At 37.1% G+C, this 23514-nt stretch overlaps 2 protein-coding genes across 2 annotated transcripts in view; one reads left to right on the forward strand and one right to left on the reverse strand.

The window, feature by feature from the left end:
• Positions 1-23514, reverse strand: part of LOC136256562 (uncharacterized) — a 396868-nt gene that overhangs the window by 324673 nt on the left and 48681 nt on the right. The window contains exons 3-5 of the mRNA XM_066049542.1: positions 15431-15532; positions 13549-13650; positions 11680-11781 (exon numbers count right to left, since the gene is read on the reverse strand). The gene's annotated coding sequence lies outside the window, so the exon portion shown is untranslated. The remainder of the gene's footprint in view (positions 1-11679; positions 11782-13548; positions 13651-15430; positions 15533-23514) is intronic.
• LOC136258734 (uncharacterized) lies at positions 8416-8974 on the forward strand. The gene is made up of 4 exons (XM_066052110.1): positions 8416-8546; positions 8599-8666; positions 8716-8869; positions 8917-8974. The coding sequence occupies exons 1-4, from the start codon at positions 8416-8418 to the stop codon at positions 8972-8974; spliced, it is 411 nt and encodes a 136-aa protein (XP_065908182.1).

Raw genomic sequence — 23514 nt, forward strand, 5'->3', positions numbered from 1 at the left:
GATTTACCTCCTTGTCAGTCCTTGATATATTAGCCTTGTACTGTGACTTCCTGTGTGGGTCTGGTATTTGGTTTTGTTTAAAGTCATTGAACTACTTAGTGGTGAGACTGTGTGGCCAAAACAAGGTACATAGCCATGTTACAATTATTTGTAAACTGGTTTATTTATAACACTGGTGGTAGCCTTTGACATACCCACGCACCATACCACAAACGTAGTTGAAGTTTAACAATAGCAGAAGTAAAAAGTATCGTAGTTTGACATCGTCCTACAACATTTAGTACAAAGTAGTGCGATGGAAACTACGATCATGCTACCCCACATTTTAGATGGGTAGGAAGCAACTATAGCTGATCATTGTATGCTCAGTGCTAGCTAGCTATGTAGTTATTTTATTCTTGCTATGCTGTATTGTTTCTCTCTACACAGGTGTTTGGTGATTTTCACATGGAACTAACTCTGTCTATGCAGGACATCAGAAACTATAAGATGCTATTCTATCAGCTACTATCCACACTTTCAGAGTATGTATAAGCTAATATGTGTGTGTTAGGTGTTTGTTCTAATAGCTACACAGGTGTCTTTGAGCTGAAATCCCCTCGGAAATCCCTGATGTACACCTCGTCCTCAAGCAACCACTATTTTTGCTTATAACACACATTCATAAACTTTTGTTTGTGCCTACCTATCTTTACAACTACACAAAAATTGGAATTTTCAACTAGAGTAGGGACCATAGCACATCGATAAAAAGTATTTGAGCACAGTAGGAATATAGCACTTCTTATTGTTTTACTGTGATCTAATATCGTGTATTACTCCAGCTTGTTTCAGTACTTTTTATCGATGTGCTATGGTTCCTACTCTAGTTCAAAATTCCAGTACTAGTTTGTTAATTTTTTTTGGAAATAATGATTATGACTGGTGAACCCATTCATGCTGCATCTGAAATAACACCGTGTTCCCAGCTATATCAATTATCATCTGAAAAGTAAAGTATCCACTATGCTTCATTGTCAGCTATGTTCAACCAGTTACACAGCAGTATGATTCAAGAACTGCTTGAAAAGCACCTCTGAAATCAATCAAAATAGCCACTATGTGAAATACGGAGGATTTCCACGAAGAGAAGCCAAAGTCAGGCAGTCAGACAGTAGAAAATTCCATAATATATATATATTTTAAATTCCGTAGTAACTTGTTGAAAGCTTTTCAGATTGATCTGAAAGCTTGTTTTGGGCTTAAGTTTACCTAACCAATACTGCCTCATTGTCATCTGGGAAAATTAAGGTTGGTTTTTGGGTGATGTTACTTTGTGGGCCACGCCTACTCTTTTGCAGTTCTTACTATACAGTACTATCGTACTGCATGATAATTGAATATTTTATTGTAGTTAGCTGGCTACATGCGTACGTAAGGTCTAAAATTACTAGGCAAGGTAGCACAGTGAGGTGTATAGTTTAGCACTGAGCACAGCACACATATGGCTTGTAATATAGATAAAGGACTAACCAGTATTGAGCCAAACGAATGCTATAATTAATTTTAGGACATTGACGTAGTTTTCTATTCAGTCTACATCCAAACATAAATATTGCCATTTTTGGAATAAATAAGGTATATGCTATAAACTTATTTTTTAAATGGGTACTTGGAAGAGTTAAGTTTAAGACATGCACGGTGTTAACAATGCAGTATGTAGTGGGGTCAAGTCACTGACAAGTTTACTAGGTCATTTTGGAATTCTCACGATCCAAATGAACCACTGGAAGACCTCGCAATTATATACATCATGTACAGTCCACAATTCAGTTCTTTTTACAAATTGCAGTATATGCAATTATTGCACTATGTGTGCAATTAGCTAACAAGCATGCAAACAGTCATGGGGAACTCCCAGGGAAAGTCCCAGTATTGGCACAAGCAAAGTAAACAGTAATGAGGACAGCTTGTACCCAACACAACACAGTGCTGTTGCCGAGAAACTATTATACAGGGAAACTTTGGCTGTTGCATAAACTTAGTGTAATAACAATTTTATGATGATTACAGTGAGATTGTAAAAAAATTGACATTTATAGCTAGTTAGCTTATAGCTAATGTCCCAGTGTTGTAATTCACTTTCATCACAAAATAGTTAATGCCCAAATTCCTTCACTGCATGACCAATGTGACATGTAAAAGGCTGCAATGCGTAACTATTAAAACATGGAACACTAATTGTCAACGCAACAGTGCTAGGTGTCTTGAACTGAAGCCGTGAGGAGTCGCTTCAACTGATGTAGAGTCGTAATACCATGACACTTGTCTATACTGCCAATGGCTATGCACGTATACAGGGTTGCTGCCTGACTTCCTACAGAATGGAGAAGGAAATATAATGTTACTGTATCTCAGTACATATATACTACAGTATAAATTAGAACAGCTATAGACAAAATGTATACATCGTAATACTTTTGTAGTTAGGCGTAGAACCAAGCCATAGTACGAAGCATATTACTGTGTAGTATGGCTACTCTTATACTGTAGTATTATTGTAAAACCTTTGTGGTATGACTGTAGTATGGCTACGGCTATGTTAACTTTGTTTTGATGCGTACCAAAAGGGTAGCTGGAAATAGAATTTAAACAACTTGCCAAAACTCTAGTTTTTGCCTCACTGTCTGCCTGTCTCACTGCCTGGCCACAGTCGCAAGGCTAGAGCCCAAACAAAGCAGTGAATGACTAGCATTTTATGCTACAATAGATAACTCACTAGTGGGATGTGTCTTTGGGGTTCCGATGAGTACGCTTCCTGCGCCTTGTCTTTCCTTTTATTTTTCAATCAGGCTCTTTATCTTCTTGTTGCAATGAAACCATATCAAGGTATTAATTTTCCCTATCAACACTTTCTTTGAGCAGCATATTTAGATGCTGCAAACTTATTGTGCTCAGTAGGTAACTGTAATTTCACGATAGGTTCAATGCCATGTCTATTAATCAACAAAGATCATGTGATCTTTGTTGATTAATAATTATCAAGCACTGAGACCCTAATAATCTATCATGATTACACACCCCTTCAATATTAGATGTCATAATGCTAGCACAATGAAAATATAAAATAGTGGCACATCCCCTGGCTAACATAAACTACTCTAATACAGCAGTTACTCTAATAGAACAGTCACCCATGTGTACCTGTATGCTATAAACAAACTAGTATATTTCAAATTATTAATTTAAAGATGAAGTAGGGATCCAAGCAATAAAATGCATGGGATAAATGATGGTATTACAGCATAGCTTGGGTGGGAATATCCCTACTTTGGCATAGAACTAAATGATCATAATAACATGCCAATGTAGAGATTTTCTATGAGTATGCTGTAATACCATGTATCATCTCTTGTTTCACTACTTTTTATTGCTTGGATCTCTACTTAGCTTTTAAAATTAATAAATTTTAATATACTAGTTTAATACAGAATGTGATAGATTTAAAACATACAAAACAATATCAATGAGTGTTTACTATATGTACAGTACATACTAAATACTAAGGTTTAGCAACCTTGTTATTTCACTGTATACATTCAGAAAGCAAACAATAATTTTTGATAATTTTACAGTGAAAACAACAGGGGTGGATGCAGGAGCTAGCAAGGGGAGGGGCACAAACAGTTTAAGTCGTAGGTGGTAAGGGAGAGCAGATTTTCTTGGTAGTTGCTGTATATTTTAAGAAGTAATGATCATTCCTTAATAGATTGATGTTTGTCATTATGGCCTTTGTGAAGTCTAAAAGCTGTTTAAAAGGGATACTAAGTCTTAGACCACAGCAAGTTGAAATACTCAAATTTCATTTGCTACTAGATCCCTTGTTTATGTAACAATAGATACCTGTCTCTGGGGCAATAAAAAACACAGCAAATACGCACCTGTAACATTGGGAACACATGGGTGTTTAACTGGATAGTAAGTGCTTTTACAAGCTACAGAGGGCTTGCTCTATTCATGAACACTACATCTCTTGTTACATGCAGCTGGGAAGGTATGACAAACAACAGCGAGGAGCTGTGGTCTAAATTAGTTAGACATCGAAACACAGGATTCTAAGGAATTTAGAAACCTGAAAGGCCCTGTGTGTCTAACTATTATTTAAATACTAACAATAAACAAGTATTTTTACATCTACCCAAGGGAAGGTAGTGACTAACACAATGGCAGAGCAACCAACACAATGGCAGAGCTACTAACCCAATCTCTCAATCTGGAGCAGTTCAGGAATATAAAATCAGTGGGAATTACACCCAAAGATAATTCCATGAACAGTTTTCTACTGAACACCAAATATAGTTTTGTACATTTGATTGGTAATTTTTGCAATAACCCCCTTCCTATCGAAGGACAGCCAAACTCCCCACAAATTTTAAACTCGTGATCCATAAACTAGAGCACTAGCTCATAAACTGGCACAAAATCCTCTAGGGTTACATGAAATCAAAAATGTGTACAAAGAAAAATCAAAATCATACACAAGCACAAAAAATCTGAAGATCATAGTCCTAGGAAAGGAAAACAATTCAAAGGTCAGGTTTGGTTCAGAATAACTAGCCATCGTGACTGCCAATCGAAGAAGAAAAAACGATAAGTTGTTTTAAAGATAAGAGTACAGCTACAGCCTCTGAAGAAGAGATAATGTATACGTGTGGATCAGATAGACAAACTCACAGTAGGAGCTGTCCACTAAATCCTCGAAACCATTGACTATAACTTGACCTTTCATTTTACTGATCCACACTTACATTTCCCCTGCGTTCTTGAAGAGGTAGTATCTTGTTCATTGTGAGTGCTGTCACCCAAGTCATTGTCATCATCTACTTCTTCATCTGAGCCATAATTAAGTGTGCTGAATCCTTTGTCTGCGAATCCACTGCTTCCTTTCTTCTTGCTCTTGAACATAAGCTTTCTTCCAGCTTGTACAGTTCTCTTTAGACTGTTCTGCTTGCTTCTTTTCAAGGTTGTCTGCATGGACTTTATTCCTGCTCTGTAATGCTGCTGCCATTCCATCAAACAAAGGAAATTTTAATTGGCAAAACAATTCCAGCAACCAATGATAAGACATCCCATATTTCTTGTTTAGCCAAGTCATGTTGGCTTGCATTAAGCCCATGTTGGTGCTTAGTATGTAGTAAATGCTGTGGAGGAATTTGTCCTTTGACCGATACCTTACTAGAACATTGTGACTGGCCTCTGGGTAGTTTGAATGGCATCGCCCCATTTCGGTATGAATAATTTGTGGGGCCTATGATGCACGGTTAAAACACTCAACCTCACAAGCAAGCGCATGAAATGGACATGTCAGAGGGTTCTTCGAGTGGTAATCCTTACACTCACACTCTATAGTGTCACCTTTGCAATTACCACAACAGCAAGCCTTCATACCATGAGAATCACAACTGCCCCCCAATCACAACTGCCCCTTTTCCAAGTATGAATGTCATGGGCATGATACTTCCCTAAAGCAAGATGAGCCGCAAAAAAAAACTGTGAATCAGTTTCTGCTTGCAATAGACAATATAAAAAGTCAGTTCGAGTGTAAGACTTGCAAAGACAGCCACATTTCTTTTTATGTCGCTTTGGACAGTGACATTTTACTGTTGTAACTTCAAGAAATTTTTCTTTTAGTGCATCTGGCATTAAGTGTTTCATAGAAAGATTTTTGCTTTGCATTTTCCCTGAGATGTTTAGTGCGAGCGCGTGCAACATGACCACCACACAGCATTACTTTAGATTTTTGAGTATCAGTGTAATGCATCCTAATAGCTTTTGCTGAAGATAAGTCTCCGTCCTGCCATTGCACTTCTATCATTATACCTTCTTCTTTAGCATGACCAAAAGCAATATCAGCTGCATGCCCTTCTGAACCACGATACAGTTGATCCTGTCCTTTTCCTTGCATGCACAAGTGTACAAAATAAAGCAAAGAATTGTTGACATAGTTTCTTATAGTGAATGTACAGTTTTGACTGTATTTAGCCCTTGTCAACCATGCTCCATCTGAAGTCGTGATTACCTGCTGTCAACGGTCAACCATTGATGGATCGAGTGCTTTCATTTCACTTTTAGCCATTTCACACATCTCAGTTACCATGGTATTCACAATGGGATGCAACAGTTTAATTGTTTCATAAAAGATTTTGGTAGTAACTGCTGCCATCCGTAAGCCTTGATTCAAAACTTTATTATACTGTGAATGCATTGAGCCACTGGCTATAAAAGTAACTTGTACAGCCAAATTGCAAGCCAGGAGATGAGAAAATGCAACATTAACAGAACTTGTTAAACCAATCATTCGTTCAGCACAACCACTACACTTAAATGTAATCACTACACACCCACCAAGTCCTAAAAAATTTACATTTATAGGGATAAGTTTTCCAGTGCACTCTGGTGTGTAGTATTCTGTAGTTGCATTTATTTGGTCAATAAACTGTTGCAGTTGTGTAGTTTGGCATAAAAACATACTATTGCCAAGTTCAATTGGACCAGCTGCAGTACAAACCATTTTCAAAGGGGTGGGAGAAAATTCTGAGCTACTATCAATAGAGTTAGTTTCATTTGTTGACAGTGTACTGTCAGTATCTGAGTCACTGCTTGTCACACCATTAGCAATTACTGATTCAATGACACTCACACTTGTCTGTGGTGCTCCATCGTTGTAGGTATTTTCACCCTCATTCTGTACTTCTGAACTCGTTCCAGGATTGTTGTTACCTGGGTCAGCATTACTTTCACCCTCCATCAGTATGTTCTGTATTTCAAAACTTGCTACAGAGATGTCATCACTAAAATTCACATCATTCTCATCCTCCGTCACTGAGGCTTGTACTTCTGAATTTGTTCCAGGGACATTATCATCATCATTTTCACCTTCCACCAATAAGTCATGTACTTCAGAACTTGCACCAGGGGTGTTATTGTCTATAGTACATTCACATTGAGCTGAATCCTGGGCTGTTGATTAAGAAGTCATACAAGATCAAAGACTTTAAACATGATGTTCATGACGCATTTATTCATAAGCTCATGTAACAGGCATGTACTTAACTGTCGAAAATATGGCGTCCAGTGCAGCGTCAGTGAGTGCAGAGTGAAACCCTCTTGAAAAGAGGCCAAACAAAGGTTCTACTCATGAAGCTATGGGACTACTGTACTTTGAGCAAGAAGCAAAGAAGTCTAAAGTTTCCATCAATGTGAAGCAGAGAATCTCGAAGTCACTGGTATAAAATATTTTCTTTGCAGCTTGGTTTGGTATTCATTTCGCCACGTACGGATTTCAGAGTCATCTATTGTAAGAGCGAGGATGGAGTACAGCAAAAAAGGTGGGTTTTCTATGCCAAGAAAAAGACAGACAAAAGATACATTCGTTGTATGACAAGAAAGAAAATCTATCACTGTCGAAGATTTTGGTGGGTGAATTTTGAACACTCAAGCCTTTGACTTTGTTACTCCATCTACAATCAAAACTTCGGAATGATGGTGTTTCCTCCGGGGGGAGAACATCACTCAGGAGGGTATTAAAGGATATGGGATTCAAGCATAAAACCATTAATGACAAGAGGTTAGCATTGCACCAGTGTGTGTTTTAATTTTACTACAAATACATGCAGGGTATACCGTATAGCGGGAAATTTTCGAAAGGTTAAATTTTCGAAAATAACAATGTGTTTTCGAAATTATTTTTTCGAAAATAGTACATCTCGGCTTTGAAGTGACAATCAAAGAAGGTATAGCTAGGTATATATAAATGATTTTTGTGAGTGCACGCATGCATAGGTTCTACTAATATCAGTTAGCTATAGGCCTAATGTCTTATAGCTAGGCACTGGGCCACACACAAATAGCTTGCCATGTAGCTATAGCTACCACACACGCGCATATGAGCGAGCACGAATGACACCACGAGTCTTGAAGCCTATAAGAGCTCAAGAGACCTGAAATTACTAGGAAAGACTATAATTATCAACAAACATCTATATGGGCTGAAAAACGCCATGTACTTAGCTATGGCTTGATCCGCAGGCCACTGAGGCGAAGTCCACCAAACAACATGGTTCAACCTACAAAGGAAGACCCTAGGATAGCTATACGAGATTCTATCAAAGCCAGATTGAACGTTTATCTAGCTGTACTGAACAATTAAAGCAGCTATGCATGTGATCAACGCAACCACAGTTAGCTTCCTCCGTGAATTAATTATCTACGGTGCGGTGTGGTGCGGCAGGGTAAAGAGACATTGTTTCGAAAATATTTTTTCGAATTTCCAATCAAGCAGCCTTTTTCGAAAATTTAACGTTTCGAAAATTTCCTGCTATACGGTACTATGAGCAGCCCCGCATAGTCCACCAGCGTCATAAATATTTGAGACGAATGAGGTGCAACAGAACTGAAGGAAAACCAGTGGTGTACTTGGATGAGGCTTGGGCCAATGTGCATGATGGAAAGTCCAGAGCCTGGGTAGAGGCTGATAAGACTACTGGGGGGACTATAGGAGGAGTCAGGTTCGTTAAATAGCTTTCAAAATTCTTCTTGTTTAACCTAATTTATATATAGCAAGCCATCAGATAAAGGAGAGCACCTTATTATCTTACATGCTGGTGGTAAAGATGGATGGATTCCCTGTAATTTTCTATGATGTCAAGTATCCAGTAAACGCAGTTGTTCTTTCAGGTTGTGATTGGGTTTTTAAAGCCGAGAAAGGATCTGCAGCAGATTACCATCAAGAAATGAATGCAGAGAATTTTGAAAGATGGTTTCAAGAAAGGTTACTTCCAGCATTACCAGCCAATTGTCTGATTGTACTAGACAATGGCAGTTACCACAGGTAGGTGTTACATTTGTCAACTGTAAACATTACTGTATTAACTGCAGTCGCTATTTGGAGGAGCAACTAAAGCAAAAGTGGCAAAAAGCACAGCTGAAAGAGTGATTAGATAAGAAATGTAAGGCAGTATGCATATACTGTCACTGTTTCAGTATGTGACTGTATGATGATTCACAGGTATAGCATATCTAAAAAGTTCACTGAAGAGAGATCTGTGGGAAATCATCAAATGAGCAAAAACTCCTCCAAGATATGCTATAGATGAGATAGCTGGAAGTAAAGGTATGTTAAGTGTATACATTGTGGCTCTGAATTTTTCTGGTATGGCTTTTTTCTTGTATACTGTTGTGATTCCAGTTCTTTTGGCAGATTACCAGTTGCACACTGTGAACTGAATCTAGGCTTGAGTACATTGTACCGTTAGATGCAAATTCCATAGTAATACTCTCCAAAATACCAAACCACATGGTAACATTCTAACATTAAGAAGGCACTACGAAGGTGCATGTACCCATTGTGGACCATCACAGTGCCACCCACGGAACTAGTGGGCCCACAGACCAAGAAGAGTAGATGATTACTGGGACCTTAGGTACCTAAAGGAGACGTCTAAGTTACCTACAATACACCAAAGAATAATTTCAATGTGTAGGAATACCTGGAATCAGCACGGGACCAACCCCTGCACCACCTTACCTTGAATTCTCTGACCAGCATGGGAATGACGTCGTTCATTGATGGTTCTCACTTGGTGTTGCTGCTGCAACCCGTTCTGTCCATTGCCGTCATCTACCATCGCCTTTACCATTATTTCTGCTGGACCTGATACTGTTTCCGCAGCCTGGTCCACTGCCGTGGTGTTCAGTGTTGTTGTAAAATGCCTCCTCATCAGTTTCCGCCATTCACTGAGTGCTGGTATCGCCAGGTGGGTCATGAGCTCCCAGTCTAATTCAGTGCATTTTTAAGTTCTCGCGTTGTGGTATTATCATAGGCTAGCAGCGTACACTCATAAACAGCCTTGCCATGCCTTTTGACATTTTTCTCTATGTGCCTTTTATCCGACACATGCACAACAATTATTCTCCAGTTAATGATCACCCCATTTCTAGTTATTGCCACCTTTTCAATCCTTGACCATGAATGTTAGTGATACCAACTGTGCTCGCTACACTTAAAGTGACTCACACCTAGCCCACTACCATCAGGTCAGTATCACACCATCAAAGAAAAAAACCCATTGTAAACAGTCGCTAAATTAACTTAGTTTAACTGGTTATAAACTTCATATAATGTAGTCTAGGTAGAAAATTCTATTTAATGACATGTTTTACGGAACTGCTAGTATCAATTTTGCAGGTTCTATTCCAGATAGTAATCTTCAGACATCAATGGACATTCTGCACATCTGTGATAACATTGGAAGGATCAGACATTCTGAACTTTGTTAGCAAAGGTTCATTCCAGTACATCAATGTACTATCACAATTACAACCAGCATATTAACTTAATTAAGAATCAACTACTACAAACTGTTTTTTGGACATTTGTTTCTAGGAGTAATTCTTGACAGTAAAATTTCCTTCTCTCCTCACATCAAATAACCATAGAAGAAACCTATACAATGCTCTCAATTCACCAAAGCCAGTTCTATGGTTCGTCCTATTCTAGAATACTGTTCTACAGTGTGGGATCCACATTTACCGAAAGACATTAATGAATTCAAAAAGGAACAGACAAAAGCTGCAAGATGGACAATGTCGAATTATAACTGGTCAAGCTCTGTTACTTCTATGCTGGAATTGCTACCATGGCACACTTTAACCACTTGTAGACACATATCAGGACTACACATGTTTACAAATCTAATAATTACCATTTTATAGCAGTACAGCTACCACCTTACTTCACCAGAACCCAACAATCTACCCATTAGTACCACCCTCTACATTTCATTATACCTATTACTGATTGTGATTATTACAAAATTATAGCTTTTTCCCTCAAGAACAATACGAGTTTGAAATGATTTACCTTGTGGCTTAATTGAAAGTAACTCTACCCCTGTTCAAATCCAAGCTGCAAGCAATAATTAACTCGACTCTTGATTGACAACTTTTTTATAGCAAATATCACTGTAGAAGTAATATGTATGATTGTGATGTTTCTTTTGGAATCATCCCCTGAACGCATCAGACACTATCTGTCTGTCCAGTACATTATAATAAATAAAATAAATAATTGTACATTACATAGAAATCAAACCACAAATTTTTTTTTATATTTATTAACGCTTTACAGCACAAGTGCTGAAGGTCTGTAGGGCTCCTGGTCCTACAGCCTGCCCAAAGACTTTAGCTACATAAGGTGTGTTTGAAAAGTTGGAGAAAGGAGAAAAAATCCATGACTGAACCTAGGTAGCCTCGAACCTGCAGCCATCCGATTTACGCTCGAATGCTTACAGGAGTCTACCAGGTGGTCAGGATGTTTTCTCCTCGTTATTTTCATGTAATTATATCCATAGGAATTCTAGAGAGTAACTCATTATCTCTAAGTACCCCAAGTAGAACCAAATGGACACTAGTTTATTTATTAATGCTTTACAGCACAAGTGCTGAAGGTCTGTAGGGCTTCTGGTCCTACAGCCTGCCCAAAGACTTTAGCTACAAAAGGTGTGTTTGAAAGTTGGAGAAAGGAGAAAAAAATCCACAGGCATAGCAACTTTTAAACATTACTTGCAAATTAACAAAAAAATGTTACTACATACACACATACATATATACAGTCACTACCACAAACACTGTTACACTCACATTATCAGTACTATCGACAGGAACAACATTTTGGTTAATAATCCACTTGGCAACTTCAAAACTGTTGTATTGTACTGCAATATGTAGTATGTTCTGCCCACTCTATAGATAGTAAAACATGTATTGTATAATTATTCATACCATACTGTATACAACTAATACTGTATATACATAGTAGCTATCTATACAGTAGTTACACATGTACTATGCCTATTATAAAAAGCTCACACTACAGATACAGTGGACAGTAGATTATCCAAATGCCTAAATGACCGTTTTATTAGACTATTTTGTCAACAGGCGCATACTCTATTAAAGTTATTGACAAAGTTTTGTATACTATAATATTTGTGACCAAATCTGACACAATTGTGCAAGTCTAAATTTACAGTATAAAAATAGCTAGTTTATTCATTGGTAGCATGTTTGTCATGTACGAGCAACTAGGTGCCATTATTGATGCCAATAACTCCAGTCATTGTACTGCTTGTCTGCTTCGGATCATTTAGATGGGTGTAGCTGAAGTGTCTGATATTGATTGTTGAGTGGTGCAGCACTATAATAGCCTTGGTTAGCTTAATTTATTGGTAAATGTGTGGGTGGTATACAGATACCAATACAGCCCAGCATTTGTACTGCTTCCCCATTCATTCAGACGAGTGCACTGTTGCGTGTTTATTCATTCCAGAATGATTTACCTCCTTGTCAGTCCTTGATATATTAGCCTTGTATTGTGACTTCCTGTGTGGGTTTGGTGTTTGGTTTTGTTTGAAGTCATTGAACTACTTAGTGGTGAGACTGTGTGGCCAAAAGGAGGTACATAGCCATGTTACAATTATTTGTAAACTGGTTTACAACTGATTTGTAACACTGGTGATAGCCTTTGACATACCCACGCACCATACCACAAATGTAGTTGAAGTTTAACCATAGCAGCAGTAAAAAGTATCGTAGTTTGACATCGTACTACAACATTTAGTACAAAGTAGTGGAATGGAAACTACGATCATGCTATGCCACGTACATTTTAGATGGGTAGGTAGCTGATCATTGTATGCTCAGTGCTAGCTAGCTATGTAGTTATTTTATTCTTGCTATGCTGTATTGTTTCTCTCTACATAGGTGTTTGGTGATTTTCACATGGAACTAACTCTGTCTATGCAGGACATCAGAAACTATAAGATGCTATTCTATGAGCTACTATCCACACTTTCAGAGTGTGTATAAACTAATTTGTGTGTGTTATGTGTTTGTTCTAATAGCTACACAGATGTCTTTGAGCTGAAATCCCCCCGGAAATCCCTGATGTACACCTCGTCCTAAAGCAACCACTCTTTTTGCTGATAACACACGTTTATAAACTTTTGTTTGTGCCTACCTATCTTTACAAGTGCACAAATATTGGAATTTTCAACTAGAGTAGGGACCATAGCAGATCAATAAAAAGTACTGAAACAAGCCCTGTCAGATCTTTTTTCCCCAAAGAACAATACGAGTTTGAAATGATTTACCTAGTGATTTAATTGAAAGTAACATTCTACCCCTGTTCAAATCCAAGCTACAAGCAATAATTAACTCGACTCTTTGATTGACAACTTTTTATAGCAAATATCACTGTAGATGTAATATGTATGATTGTAATGTATTCTTTTGGACTGGTCCCTTGAACACATCAGACACTATCTGTCTGTCCAGTGTCCAGTAAAATTATAATAAATAAATTAAATAAATAATAGTACATTACGTAGAAATCAAACCACAATTATACAGGCATAGCAACTTTAAAACATCAGTTATAAATTAACAAAAATTGTTACTACATACACACGTACATACATACAGTTCTACCACAAACACTGTTACACTTACGTTATCAGTACTATCCACAGGCACAACATTTTGGTTTATAATCCACTTGGCAACTTCAAAACTGTTGTATTCTACTGCAATACGTAGTATGTTCTTCCCACTCTATAGATAGTAAAACATACATTGTATAATTATTCATACCATACTGTATACAACTAATACTGTATATACACAGTAGCTATCTATACAGTAGTTACACATGTACTATGCCTATTATAAAAGGCTCACAATACAGATACAGTGGACAGTAGATTATCCAAATGTCAAAACGACCGTTTTATTAGACTATTTTGTCAACAGGCGCATACTCTATTAAAGTGATTGACAACATTTTGTATACTATAATATTTGTGACCAAATCTGACACAATTGTGCAAGTCTAAATTTACAGTATAAAAATAGCTAGTTTATTCATTGGTAACGTGTTTGTCATGCACGAGCACTAGGTACCATTATTGATGCCAATCACTCCAGTCATTGTACTGCTTGTCTGCTTCGGATCATTTAGATGGGTGTAGCTGAAGTGTCTGATATTGATTGTTGAGTGGTGCAGCACTATAATAGCCTTGGTTAGCTTAATTTATTGGTAAATGTGCGGGTGGTATACAGATACCAATACAGCCCAGCATTTGTACTGCTTCCCCATTCATTCAGACGAGTGCACTGTTGCGTGTTTATTCATTCCAGAATGATTTACCTCCTTGTCAGTCCTTGATATATTAGCCTTGTATTGTGACTTCCTGTGTGGGTTTGGTGTTTGGTTTTGTTTGAAGTCAATGAACTACTTAGTGGTCAGACTGTGTGGCCAAAAGGAGGTACATAGTCATGTTACAATAAGTTGTAAACTGGTTTACAACTGATTTGTAACACTGGTGATAGCCTTTGACATACCCACGCACCATACTACAAATGTAGTTGAAGTTTAACAATAGCAGCAGTAAAAAGTATCATAGTTTGACATCGTACTACAACATTTAGTACAAAGTAGTGGAATGGAAACTACGATCATGCTATGCCACGTACATTTTAGATGGGTAGGTAGCTGATCATTGTATGCTCAGTGCTAGCTAGCTATGTAGTTATTTTATTCTTGCTATGCTGTATTGTTTCTCTCTACACAGGTGTTTGGTGATTTTCACATGGAACTAACTCTGTCTATGCAGGACATCAGAAACAACTATAAGATACCATTCTATGAGCTACTATCCACACTTTCAGAGTATGTATAAACTAATGTGTGTGTGTTATGTGTTTGTTCTAATAGCTACACAGGTGTCTTTGAGCTGAAATCCCCCCCACCCCCCCCCGGAAATCCCTGATGTACATCTCGTCCTCAAGCAACCACTATTTTTGCTGATAACACACATTTATAAACTTTTGTTTGTGACTACCTATCTTTACAAGTGCACAAATATTGGAATTTTCAACTAGAGTAGGGACCATAGCAGATCAATAAAAAGTACTGAAACAAGCCCTGTCAGATCTTTTTTCCCCAAAGAACAATACAAGTTTGAAATGATTTACCTAGTGATTTAATTGAAAGTAACACTCTACCCCTGTTCAAATCCAAGCTACAAGCAATAATTAACTCGACTCTTTGATTGACAACTTTTTATAGCAAATATCACTGTAGATGTAATATGTATGGTTGTAATGTATTCTTTTGGACTGGTCCCTTGAACACATCAGACACTATCTGTCTGTCCAGTGTCCAGTAAAATTATAATAAATAAATAAAATAAATAATAGTACATTACATAGAAATCAAACCACAATTATACAGGCATAGCAACTTTTAAACATCAGTTATAAATTAACAAAAATTTTTACTACATACACACGTACATACATACAGTTCTACCACAAACACTGTTACACTTACATTATCAGTACTATCCACTGGAACAAGGTTTTGGTTTATGATCCACTTCGTAACTTCAGAATGGTTGAATTGTACTGCAATATGTAGTATGTTCTGCCCACTCTATAGATAGTAAAACATACATTGTATAATTATTCATACCATACTGTATACAACTAATACTGTATATACATAGTAGCTATCTATACAGTAGTTACACATGTACTATGCCTATTATAAAAGGCTCACACTACAGATACAGTGGACAGTAGATTATCCAAATGCCTAAATGACCGTTTTATTAGACTATTTTGTCAACAGGCGCATACTCTATTAAAGTTATTGACAAAGTTTTGTATACTATAATATTTGTGAACAAATCTGACACAATTGTGCAAGTCTAAATTTACAGTATAAAAATAGCTAGTTTATTCATTGGTAGCGTGTTTGTCATGTACGAGCACTAGGTGCCATTATTGATGCCAATCACTCCAGTCATTGTACTGCTTGTCTGCTTCGGATCATTTAGATGGGTGTAGCTGAAGTGTCTGATATTGATTGTTGAGTGGTGCAGCACTATAATAGCCTTGGTTAGCTTAATTTATTGGTAAATGTGCGGGTGGTATACAGATACCAATACAGCCCAGCATTTGTACTGCTTCCCCATTCATTCAGACGAGTGCACTGTTGCGTGTTTATTCATTCCAGAATGATTTACCTACTTTTCAGTCCTTGATATATTAGCCTTGTATTGTGACTTCCTGTGTGGGTTTGGTGTTTGGTTTTGTTTGAAGTCAATGAACTACTTAGTGGTCAGACTGTGTGGCCAAAAGGAGGTACATAGTCATGTTACAATCAGTTGTAAACTGGTTTACAACTGATTCGTAACACTGGTGATAGCCTTTGACATACCCACGCACCATACCACAAATGTAGTTGAAGTTTAACCATAGCAGCAGTAAAAAGTATCGTAGTTTGACATCGTACTACAACATTTAGTACAAAGTAGTGGAATGGAAACTACGATCATGCTACACCACATACATTTTAGATGGGTAGGTAGCTGATCATTGTATGCTCAGTGCTAGCTAGCTATGTAGTTATTTTATTCTTGCTATGCTGTATTGTTTCTCTCTACACAGGTGTTTGGTGATTTTCACATGGAACTATCTCTGTCTATGCAGGACATCAGAAACTATAAGATGCTATTCTATGAACTACTATCCACACTTTCAGAGTATGTATAAACTAATGTGTGTGTGTTATGTGTTTGTCCTAATAGCTACACACGTGTCTTTGAGCTGAAACCCCCCCGGAAATCCCTGATGTACACTTCGTCCTCAAGAAACCACTATTTTTGCTGATAACACACGTTTATAAACTTTTGTTTGTGCCTACCTATCTTTACAAGTACACAAAAAATTGGAATTTTCAACTAGAGTAGGGACCATAGCAAATCAATAAAAAGTACTTAAACAAGCGCTGGAGTAGTGCATGGTATTACAGGTACATCACAGTAAAACAATAAAATAGGTCCTTATACGAAGAGTATACAATAGTAACCAAGAGTGTTAATGGCATATTACCCTGTGATTAATGATTACATAGAGTTACACAAATATTTCAGTAACTGTTCATTTACTGTGTGCTATTGTTAATGGTTGCTGTATTTGGTCACTAAACTACAGTAAGTGAAAACATGATAGCGTTAAAGCAAAATGGCTAATGATAGAGTTCTGGTATTGCCTAGCTTATTCCCAAAGGTGTGGTACACGTTTGTTTCACTTCTTTCAAGAGCGAGATGAAGTTATCTTGGGTCCTTACTACATTTTCCTTGTACAACAACCATTGAATATATAACTGGTGAAAACAGACGTATTGTCACATACTCATTTAAAATTACGATTTCATGTACAGTTAAATGAACAGTAATTATTACTGATATCTATGTTATTCTATCCAGACATTAATCACGAAGTAATAACCTGTTCGATAGTCATGGTTCCATTATACTTTATGGGCTATGAACTCTTGGTATAGCTCCAGGTGTAGACCTTGTTTCATTTCTATGATGCCTGCAAACATTGTAATGTGTGTAAGTAGTTAGGTCACAGTGCTCTTTGTGGTCAAACTAAAAGATTAACATGGGCATTCTGTTAGCTGCTACTGTGTTCCCAGAAAATTTTATTGCTATCACATTACATAATGCCTACATTAATGTAATGGAGATTTAGTACTTGTAGACTTATTTAATGCCTATACCACGGTAGAGGAGATTTAGTGCTTTTGACATATTTTATTGCCTATATAATGTAGTCTAGGCAGAAAAGTCCATTTAATGACATGTTTTACGGAACTGCTAGTATCACTGCTGCAGGTTTTATTCCAGATAGTAATCTTCAGACATCAAAGAACATTCTGCACATTTGTGATAACATTGGAAGGATGAGACATTGTGAACTTTATTAGCAAAGGTTCATTCCAGTACATCAATGTACCACCACAATTACAACCAGCATATTAACTTAATTAAGAATCAACTATTACAAACCATTTCTGGACATTTGTTTCTAGGAGTAACGCTTGACATTAAAATTTCCTTCTCTCCTCACATCAAATAACCATAGAAGAAACCTATACAAATGCTCTTTATCTACCAAAGTCAATTCTATGGTTCGTCCTATTCTAGAATACAGTTCTACAGTGTGGTATCCACATTTACCTAAAGACATTAATGAATTCAAAAAGGAACAGACAAAAGCTGTAAGATGGACAATGTCTAATTATAAGTGGTCAAGCTCTCTTATTTCTATGCTGGAATTACTACAATGGCACACTTTAACCACTTGTAGACACATATAAAGACTACACATGTTTACAAATCTAATAATTACCATCTTATAGCAGTACAGCTACCACCTTACTTCACCAGAACCCAACAATCTACCCAATAGTACCACCCTCTACATTTCATTATACCTTTTACCAATTGTGATTATTATACTTTTGTAGTTAGGCGTAGAACTAAGCCATAGTATGAAGCATATTACTGTGTAGTATGGCTACTCCCATACTGTAGTATAATTGTAAAAATTTTGTACTATGACTGTAGTATGGCTATGGCTACGTTAACTTTGTTTTGACACATACTGCACGAGTAGCTGGAAATAGAATTTAAAAATCTTGCCAAAACTCTAATTTTTGCTTCATGCCTTCCTGCTTGCCTGCCCGCCTGCCTGTCTCACTGCCTGGCCACAGTTACAAGGCTAGAGCCCAAACAAAGCAGTGAATGGCTATCATTTTAAGCTACAATAACAAACTCATCAGTGGGATGTACCTTTGGGCCTCCGATGAGCTTGTACTCTCTGTGCCTTGTCTTTCCTTTTATTTTCAATCAGGCTCTTCATCTTCTTGTTGAAATAAAACCATATCAACGCAATAAAACCATATCAAGGCATTAATTTTCCCTATCAACACTTTCTTTGAGCAGCATATTTAGATGCCACAAACTTATTGCACTCGATAGGTCCCTGTAATTTCACGATAGGTGTAATTCCATGCCTATTAATCAACTAATATGATCTTTGTTGATTAATAATTATCAAGCACTGAAACCACATCATTTAATAATCTATCATGATTACACACCCTGTTATTATTGCCCTAGCTGATTCATAATGCTAGCACAATGAAAATATAAAATAGTGGCACATCCCCTGGCTAACGTAAACTACTGTAATACAACAGTTACCCTAATAGAACAGTTACACTTGTAGTAAATTAAAAATTATTAATCCCATCCAAAAACAGCTTGTGGCTGTAAAATAAGTGCACGTCCAAGTAAAGCAGAATTAACTGCGACATAAAGTAATGATATCATGTGGCCATGTGCGAGATATGCAAGTTGTAAAATTAATATTAGCTAATCAGATAATACAATATTATTGTTAAAGGGTTAATGAGAACTATGTGATGTTGCTAGTTTTTAAGTGTGCGAGCATCAGTGTTGGGCAAGTTACTTTGTAAAAGTAACTAGTTACATATTACATATTACTTGCAACTGAACTATTTAGTTACAGTTACATATTACCCATAAAATAAAGTAACTGTAATAATATTACGTATTATATTACTTTGTGTCCACAGCCTTAAGCTGTCACGTGTGAAACTACCACCTTATCACGTGACATGATTGCGTTGTTGGGCAATGTGCAAATGTTGGTTATAAGTAAGAAGATGGTGAATAAGCTTCATTCAGTAGGCTTCATTACTTCGTTGTGGCTAGACGTTACTCAGTGGATTACTAACAAGATTAGTAACTTCGTTACTTGTAGTAATAATATTACGTAATATTAATTCGTTACAGTAACTATATTACTTAGGTAATGCGTTACACTTGTAAGTAAAGTAACTTGAGTTATATTACCTGTTTTTATAGTGTATTTCGTTATATTACTTTGTTACCACAAAAGTAATAATATTACGTAACGCAATACATAAGTAGCACGTTACTCCCAACACTGGTGAGCATCTTCATAAATGCCCAATTCTCAATAAAGCAATATGTATAGATTCTCTGATAGCAATAAATAGTTTGAGTTTGGCCGCTTTTCCTTTGTTCCTAGCGTTGCTGTATACAGGAAAGGAGGCCAAACTCAAACTATTTATTGCTATCAGAGAATCTATATACATTGTTTTATTGAGAATCAAATATGTGTAGCATTTATGAAGATGCTCACACACTTAAAAACTAGCAACATCACATAGTTCTCATTAACACTTTAACAATAACACTGTATTATCTGATTAGCTAATATTAACTTTACAACTTGCACATCTTGCACATGGACGCATTATGATATCATTACTTTTTGTCGCAGTTAAGTCTGCTTTACTTGGACGTGCACTTTTTTACAGCTACAAGCTGTTTATGATGGAATTTCAATACTTTTTGTTAGAACAAGCATACACTATTGCAAGCAGTAGCTGAGTTTCCACAGTTTTGACAGAAACCCCAGATTACAGTGACAGAATATCAAAATACAACTTCGATTTTAGTGGCATGCAACTGCAGTCAACTAACACCCATTTTAACTAGTAAACTCTTAGTAACATTTTGCCATTTATCCTGTACTGCATTAAAACGATCAAGATACTCTAATAGAGCAGTCACGAAACAGCTCTAACAAAGCAATAAAAGTTACAGCATAGTTACAACTTCTGCCTAACATTGTTTAAATTACTAGCTACTTAGAGCTATTACAATATTAAAATACAGCACTTGTAGAAACATGACTGTTCTATTAGAGTGATTGACTGCTCTATTAGAGTATCTCAATCATTGACTAATTCAAGCAGAGAATCCATACCCCTGCCAATATTAGTATGAACTATTGTGAAATGAAATGAGAATAGTAGAGAAATGGCAAGTATGTACAGAGACAATAGAGGGCATGTAATTATGTCCTGTTGAGTGTTTTAATAATTATCCCTTCGAGGACCAAATTAATTTTCAAGTATGGAGGAACGCGCAACTTTGTGTTATAAGGAAGGCAGTAGCCTTCTGTAAAACGAAGACGGATTATAGTTTGGCATTCATTTAATGGTAATTTCATACACAACAATAATATCATAACAGTTTTGTTCTACACAAAACAGTACTTGTGATGTGAAGCAAAGAATGGGTAATGTCATCTCCACTGAATGTCCGCTTCATTATTTGTATTCATAAGGTAGTCACGTGATCTTTTGTATACAAATTGAATCACCATCACGTGCTGAGTCTAATGGCGTTTAGTTTGATGCGCTATGATGAAGTACCATCGAGATATGGCCGATCAAAGTAGCAGGTGTAGAGTAATGGCGGACGATAATGGAAGAGCTACTTTTTCTTGGCGGCTTAGCAGCAGAGATTCGTTTCAAACCAAGCGATACTTGGTGTGATTTTGTCAGGAATTTCATGGTGAGCATCGTGGTATTAGCGAATTCTTTCTACTGTGTACTGATAAGTAGTTATAATGGCTTATACTAGCCCATGTACTTGAGTCCAATATATTGGACTTTGGTCCTTGAAGGGTTAAATAAATGCCTTTAAAATTTATATTACTAATAAATAAGCGCACCAGAATAAGCTGTAATCTTTGCGAGACTCTTAATGTCTTAAGGCTGTTGTCTCATCACCTGAAGGTTGTGTTTTCGTGTTGAAGAAATTTAGTACCACTTAGAGACAATTGATTAGCTTAACTATACATGTATTGTATTACAAAACTTAGCAACTTTGGACCAGTGTGAAAATTTTACTGCTATAATTGGAGGTTGTAGCATATGTATATCTTAGTTTCTCAATAAATAATCCTTCATGATCACTAATCACTAATAGTATAGTGAAAACTGGTCATGATTCAGGTAGGGACAAAATTTTCTCTGACCTAGTTTATTAAGGAGGTGGCTGCATTTCCGGCAAGATTTTACAGCTTTAAGCAATTGATAAGGAGCACGCTGTTCTACTGGCTATAGAGATGGATTTAGTGTGTGACAGCATATGAGACAGTGAGTGCTGGCAGCAAGGGGGCAGCCAATCTGTTAGAGTGCCAAAGGCATTGCTTCAGACGTAGGCAGTTGGCTGTCAGCCCAAAGTGTAAAAATTTTAACTTTTGGTCCGTATAAGCTCCTGATGAAGAAAGTGATGAAGTCATTATCCATAGGATATAAATATTTTCAGAGTATCCGTTTCAGTTCTACTATATAGTACCCCTAGCATAAGACAAACATAACACAGCATTCCAATGGTTTAGTGGTGACCACAACACTGCCTGAGTAAACTGTGGTGAGATTCCAGACTACCAGAAGCCCTGGAATGCCTTCAACACATGAAATACCAAATATCTAATGCCTGGCTTTCATCCACAGTGGACCTGTCTTGGTGGCCACTTATACAGAAGGCTGCCTCTCTAAGGCCAACTTTTAAATTCTCCTGTGAGACATTTATATGGTTAAATCAGTGCCTTGCTAAAGCAGGTACCTGCTTATTATAAGCCAAGAAAATTTGGCCTAAAAGTAACTATCTTACTGCACCTACTTATCTAGTTTACTCAGGTATGGTACTGCTCAAATACAATGTCGCACTCGCTCGCACATGCAAGTTTAGATTTTAAAAATCACTAATTTAGGGGTGTGGCAATTGTTTTGGCTGCAATTCTTGAGAGGGAAACAGCTGCCACACAGTCTTGCAAGCGAAACAGTTGCCACGCCCCTTAATTATCAATCTTTAAAATCTTGAGCAAAATTGTGCATGTGAGTGAGTGAGATGTGCACTTTGGCAGTGCCATACATATGGTAGCCATATCAGATACTGCCTAGCAGTGACACATCATGAGTATTTAAGTCACAATGCGTTACTTTATCATCCATCTAAATACAATCTAAACCAAAACAGCCAAGCTGTAAAAAAAGAGGGTGGCCCCCATAAAGGTCAGGGTGAAAAAAGATGTGAAATCCAAGGTGGCGGCCAAGAAATGGCTGTGATGGTAAGTCAATGGCAAAAATTTTAATTACGACAATTCCTCCACTATGATTCGGCACCAAATTCACCTGAATTGTCGTAATTAAAATTTTTGCCATTAACCTACCATCACAGCCATTTCTTGGCCGCCACCTTGGATTTCACATCTTTTTTCACCCTGGCCTTTTTGGGGGCCGCACTCTTCTTATACAGCTTGGCTGTTTTGGTTTAGATATCACTTCTTTTTGTATTGCAAGCCACAAAGCCAGGCCATAAACTGGCTTTGGTGCTTCCTTTTAACTTGTTCTTTTTTCTTTACTGCAGGAATTGTGGAACAAAAGAAGTAATTCTTTGTATAGCTTTTTGTCTGATTTAATATTTGTATATTTAACACTGAATAAGATGACTTTTTACATAACTTAACTGTAGCTGAAATTCTCATTGTTTGTAGCTGATTCTCTATAGGGTTACTAAAACTTGTTTCTAGCTGATATCTCTACTGGGTGACTTGTTTCTAGCTGATATCTCTACAGGGTGGCTTGTTTCCAGCTGATATTTCTACAGGGTGATTTGTTTGTAGCTGATCTCTCTACAGGGTGACTTG

This window comes from Dysidea avara, chromosome 1 (assembly GCF_963678975.1).
Source record: "Dysidea avara chromosome 1, odDysAvar1.4, whole genome shotgun sequence".
NCBI classification, from domain to species: Eukaryota; Metazoa; Porifera; class Demospongiae; order Dictyoceratida; family Dysideidae; genus Dysidea; species Dysidea avara.

Bases quoted from the DNA above. Each gene is read 5' to 3' on its own strand.
- LOC136258734 (XM_066052110.1), top strand. From the start codon at position 8,416: ATGAGGTGCAACAGAACTGAAGGAAAACCAGTGGTGTACTTGGATGAG. The intron at 8,547-8,598 runs GTTCGTTAAATA...ATTTATATATAG, and splicing joins GGGACTATAGGAGGAGTCAG to CAAGCCATCAGATAAAGGAG. The intron at 8,870-8,916 runs GTAGGTGTTACA...TATTAACTGCAG, and splicing joins GACAATGGCAGTTACCACAG to TCGCTATTTGGAGGAGCAAC.